At 44.5% G+C, this 10,813-nt stretch overlaps 1 protein-coding gene across 1 annotated transcript; it reads left to right on the forward strand.

Moving 5' to 3' along the window:
* Positions 1 to 238: 238 nt before the first annotated feature.
* On the forward strand, positions 239 to 1,228 carry MAS1 (MAS1 proto-oncogene, G protein-coupled receptor). Its single transcript, XM_072857956.1, has one exon. It carries the CDS (start codon positions 239 to 241, stop codon positions 1,226 to 1,228), a length of 990 nt encoding a protein of 329 aa, XP_072714057.1.
* Positions 1,229 to 10,813: the final 9,585 nt, after the last annotated feature.

The following is a 10,813-nucleotide window of genomic DNA, read 5'->3' on the forward strand; positions in this document are numbered from 1 at the left end:
CTAGCACGATGGGCTTAGCAATCTTTAGCATTGCCAAGAGTAGTTCCAGCTGGGTTTCAGGTAGCATCAGTATATCAAAGCTGGTTTTCCTTTTGCTAAGGCTTTCAGATATGACCAGAAAATGAGAGTCCACAAAATGAAAGAAAAAGGGGAGGGGAGGAGCACACAATGCTCACAGTATATTTTTATACATATTTACAGAAGGAAGAGCTGTGCTATCCAAACTTGAGCTTTCCCCATGGATGAGTCAAACATAACGTTTCATCCCAGCGAAGGCACAGAGAACATCTCAATGCACAGAAACATTTCTACACAGGAAAGGGTCTGGGAGATATTGACCCCACTTTGGGTAATTATGATCATCTCCTTCCTGGGTTTTTGTGAAAATGGAATTGTCCTCTGGTGCCTCTGCTTCCAGATCAAAAGAAACCCATTCACTGCGTACATCACACACCTGTCCATTGCTGACATCTCCTTACTGCTTTGTACATTTATTCTGTCAATTGAGTACATTGCTGGTTTTGGATTCGCATATGGTTTTTACTATTATATAACCACCACACTATCTATTGTCTTCCTTCTTGGATATAATACTGGTCTCTATCTCCTGACAGCCATCAGTATTGAGAGGTGTCTGTCTATTGTTTACCCCATCTGGTACCGATGCCACCGGTCACAGCACCAATCGGCAATTGTGTGTGCAATTCTGTGGACTCTGTCTTTTCTGATGACAGTAGCCGAATACTTAACATGCAAAGATGATTCAACAAAGGAACAATTCGACGATGACAACCATTGCCAAGCACTGCTCATCTTCACATGGATCCTGACTTTCATGATCTTCATTCCTCTAATGATTCTGTCCAGCCTGATCTTGGTTATCAGGATTCATCGTAACTCCCTGAGACCTCATTCGTCAAAGCTCTACATCATCATTGTGGCCACAGTCATTGTCTTCCTCATCTTTGCCATGCCTATGAGGCTGTTGTATCTTCTGAATTACCACCACTGGTCGTCTTTGCTCAGCCAGCAGAACCACGTCACCGTTGTTCTCTCCACTGTTAACAGTAGCATCAACCCCCTTGTTTACTTCTTTGTAGGAAGCAGCAAGAAGAAGAGGTTCAAGGAAAGCCTCAAAGTGGTTCTTAGTAGAGCACTTGCTGATGGGTTGCGGCCGAGAAGCCAGGAAGTTGGCATGAGTTTGGATATAGCTGAAACAATTTTCTAAAGCTTAGGGGGGAGACTCTAGGGGCAAATAATTGGACTTGGAAGGTTTAATAAACCACTGCAAAACTAAAAGTATTTTTCTTCCATAGAATGTAAAAAGCAGTGGTGAAATGATACTGTTATCTTTGGTGGTTGAGCAATGGAAAAATATGGACTAGAATAAAGATAACTTTTATTTGTATTTTCTTAATTATTCAAACACATGCTACATCCTGATGTGACTATGTCAGTCAAAGATACCACAGTGGAAAAGAGACAGGCCAACAGAGAATATAAAAAAAGGACACAGAAATATGTTATAAATAGTGTGACATTTATACAAGCACTGAGCACCCATAAATGCTATTGAAGTCATCAGGGCCTGTGTGTATTCGCATTTTTAAAAGTCAAACCCTCTAAATGCAGGATTCACGTTACATACTGGGATTTAGTTTCAACTGTTTCCAGCTTGTTTAAGTGCGCAAAAGAGCTGCTCCCCGGGGGGAACAGAAGAAGAAATCCACGTATGAGAGTAAGTCCCCATACATACCCACAAACATACAGTGTAGCTTTGGTCTAGCAAGACATTTAAGCATACACTAAATGGTCAAGTTCCTCTCTGGTTAAGGGGCTCCTTCAGAGCCTCTTTTCAAAGTATATGTGTCGTAATTTCCAGTGACATCATTATTTCTGTGGGTCCTTGGATAATTCTGTACCTGACACACAGGAGTAGCTGGCAACATAGGGATGTTGTCAACTCGCAGAGGGCTTTTGCCCTAATTATGAAGGGTGGGGCTGGCTTATCCCCAAAATGTCAGTGTTCCTGTAGGTTTAGTTATTCAAGGAGTCTATGAGAAAGTCAGTCCCAACACCTGCTGTCCCAGCCACGTATTCAGTACTTAGCTGTTCTCTGGAAAAGATATATTCCCCATGTGGTCTCTCTGTTTTATAACTACCAGTTTTGGATGAACAGAAAAAAAGAAAGGTGCCTCACACAGTGTACGACTGGGGCTACACTGTTCCAGCTGACTGCCTCCTTCTCTTGTATGCCAGGGTACCAGGGGTGGTATTTTGTGGAGTTTAATTCCCAGGGCCACTTGCCCAACTATAGCCAAGCTGCAGAGAAGAGAGGAAGACAACAGCAAGGAGGGGACAGGACTAGGTCACGTTTATCACACAGACACAGACTGTGCGGGGTCTGGGCAGTCAGAGAGCTGTGGCACTTTCAAAGAGGTGTCTGGGAGATGCATTTGCTTCTGGCCCCCACGGAGCTCCAAATTCAGCAGGAACTGAGACCTCCTGCCACAGGCAGAAGCAGCATCTTCAGCTTCCCGCCAAGTTTCCATTGGCACACTTAATAGCTAACTGGGGAAAGAAAAATACAACCTACCCCTCCTTTGTTGACAGATTGCCAGTCCTGGAATAAGGAAGATGGTAGGTTAAGACCGAGGATTGGATGGGAATTCACATAGAGAAGAGATCTCAGAAGGACAAATATTTCTTCTACGCACGTGCCCTTTTCTCCTTACATTGAAGTGTTGCAGGGTGTCACCGCAGAAAAGACTCAGGAAAAGGAAGAGGTTACCCTTATATCTTCCTAATTCCCTTACTCCATCGAAACCTTTATCTATGACAGCTCCTCTATTTGTCCCAGTTTTTCTCTTTGAAACTCTAGTCCCAGGTCAATCACCTCTCCTGCTTCAGGTAGTAGATGAGTGCAGTCTGCTTCTCTCTTTGGGCAGTCATCTACTGTACTGCTGGAATGAAAAATCAGCAGAGCAGCTTCCCGTTGCTGATGGTGAGTGCAGGATACAGCAAGCAGGGCTGTGGACACCCTGGGTGGGTCATGGGGAATGAGTATGTGGGATGTCCATATACATGTGGCATGTGTGTGCATGCACCTGCTGGGGGCTGGGGGACTGTCGGGGAATTTGTCAACACTGATAAATGCCATAAACTTGAATACTAGGGGAGATCTAGCCCAGGAAAAAACCCAGACTCTTCTCTAAAGCCATTCCCAACCCATACCTCAAGACCCTTTACAATAATCACATGGAAAACCAGAGAGAGGAGCAAATCTGCAGGAAGCATGTTCAAAACATGCTTCCACTGTAACCCCACATGTAACGCAGCTCTCTCAAAGTGATTCAGGTGAGACAAGGCATATTATTTACAGTGCTTAAACATACCCAGATTATTATGACAGTTCTGGGTTAAGGATCACTATGCATGCAGCCAGGGCAGCAGATCTGAAGAGGCAATAATACACAGCAGGGTAATTTGAGTGCTCGTGAGCTGAATAGGTGCACTAGGACTTTTAGCTTCTTACTTCTTTTCACCTATGTCTGGCCATGCCCTCAAATGTTTCAGAATTTGAACAACTGTCCATAGATCAGTTCACAGAGCAGACAAAATTAACATTCATCATGAGATGAACATCCAGAAGGATGAATAAGAGTGAACAGCTAGTAGCTGAAAAATGATTAATATTTCCCAGTCCACAGATAAAAATATCTTAGGGATGTTCTTTATCACAGCGCCTGATGACTCTTCTCTGTGCAGACAGGCTGCAGTACAAGGGGAACTGATAAGCACATTATTCCATGATTCAAAAAAAACCCAAGGAAAATGTGACACTTCATTTGTTGCACAACAAGAATGTGATTCTCCACCAGCCTGCATTTTAAAAATCGAGGTGCACCTGTGGGAGAGGGTGAAATAACCCTGTGTGGATCAGGTGGTGTTAATAAGCACTTTGCTGTGGTGCACAACAGGAAAGATTATCTTGTGGGTAAAGTAATAGCCATGGAGTTGAGAGATGTGGGTTCTGTTTTAATGCAGTCTTGGCATCTAATTTTTCTGTCCCTCCCTTTCCTGCCTATAAAATGAGGATTACATTATTTTGTTTCCAGTGTTGTGCCTTCACATTTACACTATAGATACTTCAGAACAGCAGCTATCTCTTGGTTATCTCTTATAATGTCCAGGGCAATGAGGACTCAATTTTGCTGTGCAGTCAAGACAAGGAAGAAATGCCTAGTATAGTGCTTACTTTATAGTAATATAGTTCATGGAAGAAATGCCTAGTGTAGTGCTTACTTTATTAAAACTCTCTTTACCACACTTCTGTTCTACTTGATACTAATTAATGTTGTGGGATATAAAAGTGTGGTCAGAAATGCAGAGAGGGAAGTCACCTCCCTTGGCACTGCACAGAGTTTTTTTGCTGTCATAGCGACTCCCTGGGTGGAGAGGATAACATGGGGCAGGTTGCTGTACGGGTTCAGGTCCAAAATGATGTGATGAGTTTATGCAGCAGCTTTCCTCTATAACTCGCAGACTTTGTGAATGATCCTTGTGACGGGCAGAGGGGTGAGAAAGAACATACTGCCCGGTTTACTTCTAGCCTGTAGCTTAGCCTGGAAAATCCTCTAAGGGAAGCTGAAATACTTCCCAGTTGTACTAGTTGCTGATGTAGAACAAAACCTCCCCTTGCTCATTTTCCTAGCATGAGAACAATCTGCAAGTGCACAGCATTTCCTGGTATAATGCCTCAGGTCACCTTCTGGGGGAGGATAGGAGGGACAGTTCAATTGCAGAGTCCTCCAAAAAATCCTAGATAGATTTCCAGCAAGGTCCTAGGTAATTTCATTCTGCAGGAGCCTGTGATGCTTGGCTCTGTATGCACCTGGGAGAGACTCCTTCCCAAGTCCTCCCGCCCTGCAAGTCTCAGGGGGAGGGTGATCCACACACTGGGTTTTGTGAGCAGAGAGGTTCAGTACAAGAGATCGCATATGACTCCTTGAGTTCCCTGTATCATGGATGCCTGATGAGATGGTGCCCAGAGAGACCATTTGAATCCTTAGCTGACTGTCATCCTCTACATTCTGAAATTCTTTCCCTGCACTGCTTTCTTGAACTGCAAATACCCGCAGCCCTTAGCCTGTTATGCTAGACCTGGGCTGTGTACTCCAGTCCTTGTGGTGGGGTGTGCACCCCTTGGGTGCACCCCCAGAGGGTATCAGGGTGAGACCCAGCTGAGTGCCCACCTCTCCTCCCCCAGCACTGCCTGGTTTCCAGCAGAAAGGACAGCTGCTGCCTGTGGCTTTCAGTTACTCCTTTAGTTCAAGCAGTGCCATTCATGGCCTGCTGATATTGCCGTGATGATACCGATCAGCAGAGGGTATTCTCAGATGGTACCTAGGTCAAAGGAAAGCAGAAAATTGGTGTGAGCTTAAGTGTAGCTGCCATAAAATGCTGCCTGCCATGTGTGTGCTTTGCTGCCTCCCTTCCTAACTCCACATAGAAATCATTTATTAAAATCCACTACTCGGAGCTTCCAGCTACCTACACAACAGGAAGGCCAGTTTGGTTTCCATTTGGTTGCCTGGACACTTATGTGATGTCCACATGGAATTATTTTGCTTTTCCAGTTGACTCCTGCAAGCCTAAAGGATGAAGCACCAGGATCCACATTCAAAGAAAAGTACTGTAGGTGCAAAACTCTGAATTCAGAGAAGAGGTACTGAGATGAGATAGCCTGCATGATTCTAATCCTTCTGCCTTGCACATAATAATTCAATTTTTAATTATATGATGACAACTTTTTTTTTTTTCCAAACTGGACTCTTGCCTCATTAAATGCACAAGACTGGGCCTGCTGCTGGTATAGTAAATACTTCTAGAATCCTTGCTTTAGTTGTTTAGTTGTTTCAGAAATATGGAGGGTAGGAAAGGAGAGGGAATGGATGTGGCAGTGTCCATCTGGCCCCAAATCCTATCTCCAGCAGTGGTCACAAGTGAATGCCTACAGAGGAGAAGAAACGGGGCAAACACCTATCACATTTCCTTCTCATTCTCTTCAAGTCTTCAACAGTTTTCAGCTCAGAGACTTCCTGGTCGAGAAATCTTTGTATTTGGTAACTTTCAATGGATTTCTCTTCAACAAATACATCTGGCCTCCAGGGGAGGCCATACAAGGTTTTTTGTGTCTTCAACGCTCTGTTTCACAGCTTAATTAAATGTTTCCTGAAAAATATCCTCCTTTACGTTGTTTTGAGCTGCCACTTCCTAGATCTTTTAATGCCCCTAATTCTTGTATTGGAAAAAACATGAACAATCTGCTCCGGCCAGCCTTTCTGTGCCACTTGTGATTTAACAGATCTCTGTTGTACCTCCCAACAGCTATTTCCCCCTCAGCTTCCTTTTTAAAAAAAATCTCCTCACTTTTAAGGAGCTCCCTTCTTGACATTGAGTGCAACTGTACACAATTTGGTTGCTCCTGCAAGGATCTGAATGTATTATAGCAGCTACTGCCCAGCAGTGTTTTCACAGTGGTATTTTGAACCAGGTCCTATATGCTACTCAGTCAAATCAAGTCAGGGGATGCTTTTCTCCTCACCGGCCCCTGCGCCAGCAGCTCCATGGAGAGTCATTGACTACCTGAAACAGTTGCCTTGGCCCCATGCTCTGGCATGACAGTCACTCTACCATGGGGTAGCCCCTGCCTCACATTACTGCCCTGTGCTCTGCCTCCACAGCATCTTTGATGGCCACCAGCAGCTTGGCTGGGCAGTCAGTGATACAGAAAATAGAAAAAATGTATTTTTCTTATTCCAACTGGAATTTTAGTCCATAGGTTTGAAATCTATACTAACATGTTAATTTGTTATAGTGATTTTTATCCTGAACTTTCTTCAACTTGCTATAATTATTCCACCACTAACACTGTCTACTTGTAATCTTTCCTCTATAGTCTGTACCTTAGTATTTCATGTCACCCTGAAGGATTGTCCTCAAGGGTAGGACAACTAAATTCTTACTTGGATTCTATCATTCTAACACCACTAAGCAAGAAGTGATACTAAGCAACTAATTTTGGTTTGGTTTTTTTTTTAGAGCTGGACACAAAGTGTCTCTGGAATAGGAGTAACTTTAAGTATTTATTTATCCCATTAAGTATTTACTTTATGACAAATATGGGCCTTGACAATTGGACATTATAGCAAATAAATATTAATGATAAAAGGTAACAATTGTTGACATAAAGAATAAAATAAAATATTTATAGTAGCAAGTGTTTTTATGTATAAGGAGTCTATGAAGAGATGTAAAACTTTTAACAGCTACATGCAGAAGATGGATTGAACACCCTGGTGTCACTGTTCTATCTCAGAAGAAAAAAACATTTGCTTAAATGCATTGGAGGAGGGTGTTTTATATTCTATGTTGTCTTTGGTCTATCTGGATTTATTTTTTGACTCAGAGAGTGACATATGTGTTTCAGATACAACTTTTTTATATTATTTATAGGAAAAAAGTTCTCTTTATTACTCTAAGGTCACTGAAGATATTAAATTACATACTACAGCAAAGTGTAATTATTTTGGTGAAAATAAATATATACAACCAACAATTTTTGTTTTGGCTAATTCTGATAATTTTTTCCCTGGGCTTGGCCTGGAAGGGACCTGCCCCTAGCCAGGGGACAGGTTGGGCCAGTCAGACCAGTGTCGGAGCAAGGAACAACGTCTCTATTGCTAACCTTGGCATGGCTGAGGTCCTCCGTAAAAATAGCTCTATTCACTAGCTATATTCTTTATTATCAGCTCTCTTTTGGTTCATTTATGTGTTAGCATATATCTTTTTGAGCACAACACTGGCCTCTGTTTCTTAGCAGCCTTCAGCATTGAGAAACTTTTATCTGTACTTTTCCCTGTCTGGATTTGATGTCACCTCCCAAAGCATCATTCAGCCACTGCGTGTGCCAGCCTGTGGGTTCTCCCTTGTTTAATCCCTATAGCAGAAGACTTTAAGCCTACAGCACGGCTATTTTAAGTCCTTGGGCAGTCACAGTGCAATATATGCCATGCATCTCTCATCTTTCTATCCATCCTGAGTTTCCTACTGTGTACTCCACTCGTACTTCCCTCCAGTTTCATCTTCAGCATAAGACTTGTAAAATTCTGCAGAGATCGGATGCGTCCCATCCTGTCTCTTCAGTGACTGCAGCCATTACCTTCCTCTCTTGGCCATGCTCATGAGATCACATACCTCCTGTAGCATTAGGATAACAAAACACTTCCAGACAGACTGAACAAGCTTTCAGTACTGCTGCCCATCATCAAACACAGTGTCAGTCTCCTCATCATTGCTTCATGTGGAGCGGCAAGAAGAAAAGATGCAGAAAATCACTCCAAGTAGTTTTACTGAAGGCTTCAAAGATTAATTAGTGCTAGCATGTCAGAAAGCAGCAGGTCCTCCACTACCTTTTTCAGAGCACATGCTCTGAGGCTCGAGTGCACATTAGAACACTGTGAAGATGAAAGTTAAGGCAAATAATACACAGAGAAAACTATTTTCTCTCTTGTATGGCACAAACCTTCCACCCTATTTTGGGAGAGAACATACATGATATTTCCTAATATTACTTTATTTCAAATGCTAAGGAAATAACTGTCTGGAAATATCAATATTTATCACTAGTAAATTTTCCACCACAGTTTTTATTCACTTAAGTTAAGTGTGAACTGTAAAATTTCCTTCCCCATGATAACATGTATCATATCTTTAAATTTCATGTTAGTACATGAGAATCACAGAATCACAGAATTATATAGGTTGGAAAAGACCTTTAAGATCATCGAGTCCAACCGTAAACCTAACACTACCAAGACCACCACTACACCATGTCCCTAAGCACCTCATCCAAATGTCTTTTAAATACCTCCAGGGATGGGGACTCAACCACTTCCCTGGGCAGCCTCTTCCAATGCTTGATAACCCTTACAGTGAAGTAAAATTTCCTAATATCCAGTCTAAACCTCCCCTGGTGCAACTTGAGGCCATTTCCTCTTGTCCTATCACTTGTTACCTGGGAGAACAGACCGACCCCCACCTCTCTACAGCCTCCTTTCAGGCAGTTGTAGAGAGCGATAAGGTCTCCCCTCAGCCTCCTTTTCTCCAGGCTAAACAGCCCCAGGTCCCTCAGCCGCTCCCCATAAGACTTGTGCTCTAGACCCTTCACCAGCTTCGTTGCCCTTCTCTGGACACGCTCCAGCACCTCAATGTCTCTCTTGTAGTGAGGGGCCCAAAACTGAACACAGTATTCAAGGTGCGGCCTCACCAGTGCCGAGTACAGGGGGGCAATCACTTCCCTACTCCTGCTGGCCACACTATTTTTGATACAAGCCAGGATGCCATTGGCTTTCTTGGCCACCTGGGCACACTGCTGGCTCATATTCAGTCGGCTGTCAACCAACACCCCCAGGTCCTTTTCCACTGGGCAGCTTTCCAGCCACTCTTCCCCAAGCCTGTAGCATTGCATGGGGTTGTTGTGACCCAAGTGCAGGACCTTGCACTTGGCCTTGTTGAACCTCATACAATTGGCCTTGGCCCATCGATCCAGCCTGTCCAGGTCCCTCTGTAGACCCTTCCTACCCTCAAGCAGATCAACACTCCCGCACAACTTGGTGTCATCCGCAAACTTACTGAGGGTGCACTCGATCCCCTCGTCCAGACCACTGATAAAGATATTAAACAGAACTGGCCCCAGCACAGAGCCCTGGGGGACGCCACTTGTGACCAGCCGCCAACTGGATTTAACTCCATTCACCACCACTCTTTGGGCCCAGCCGTCCAGCCAGTTCTTTACCCAGCGAAGAGTACACCCGTCCAAGCCATGAGCAGCCAGTTTCTCCAGGAGAATGCTGTGGGAAACCGTGTCAAAGGCTTTACTGAAGTCTAGATAGACAACATCCACAGCCTTCCCCTCATCCAGGCAGGTCACCTTGTCATAGAAGGAGAACAGGTTGGTCAAGCAGGACCTGCCTTTCCTAAACCCATGCTGGCTGGGCTTGATCCCTTGGTTATCCTCTACATGCCATGTGATAGCACTCAGGATGATCTGCTCCATCAGCTTCCCTGGTACCGAGGTCAGGCTGACAGGCCTGTAGTTCCCCGGGTCCTCCTTCTGACCCTTCTTGAAGAGGGGTGTCCCATTTGCTAATCTCCAGTCAGCTGGGACCTCCCTGGTTAGCCAGGACTGCTGGTAAATGATGGAAAGGGGCTTGGTGAGCACTTCTGCCAGTTCCTTCAGTACTCTCGGGTGGATCCCATCCGGCCCCATAGACTTGTGAGTGTCTAAGTGGTGCAGCAGGTCACTAACCATTTCCCCCTGGATTATGGGGGCTCCATTCTGGTCCCCGTCCCTGTCTTCCAACTCTGGGGGCTGGGTACCCAGAGAACAATTGGCCCTGCTATTAAAGACTGAGGCAAAGAAGGCATTAAGTACCTCAGCCTCTTCCTCATCCTCGGTCACTGTGTTCCCTCCCCCATCTACTAGGGGCTGGAGATTCTCCTTAGCTCTCCTTTTGCTGCTACTGTATTTGAAGAAGTATTTTTTGTTGTCTTTTACAGCAGCAGCCAGATTGAGCTCTAGCTCAGCTTTGGCCCTTCTAATTTTCTCCCTGCACAGCCTTGCTACACCTTTGTAGTCCTCCTGAGTTGCCTGCCCCTTCTTCCAGAGGTCATAAACTCTCCTCTTTTTCCTGAGCTTGAGCCAGAGCTCTCTAGTCAGCCAGGCCGGTCTTCTTCCCCGCCGGCTCGT

The sequence above is a fragment of the Ciconia boyciana genome, chromosome 3 (genome assembly GCF_034638445.1).
Source record: "Ciconia boyciana chromosome 3, ASM3463844v1, whole genome shotgun sequence".
Classification (NCBI taxonomy): Eukaryota; Metazoa; Chordata; class Aves; order Ciconiiformes; family Ciconiidae; genus Ciconia; species Ciconia boyciana.

Coding starts and splice junctions, on each gene's coding strand:
- MAS1 (XM_072857956.1), top strand. CDS start 239: ATGGATGAGTCAAACATAACGTTTCATCCCAGCGAAGGCACAGAGAAC.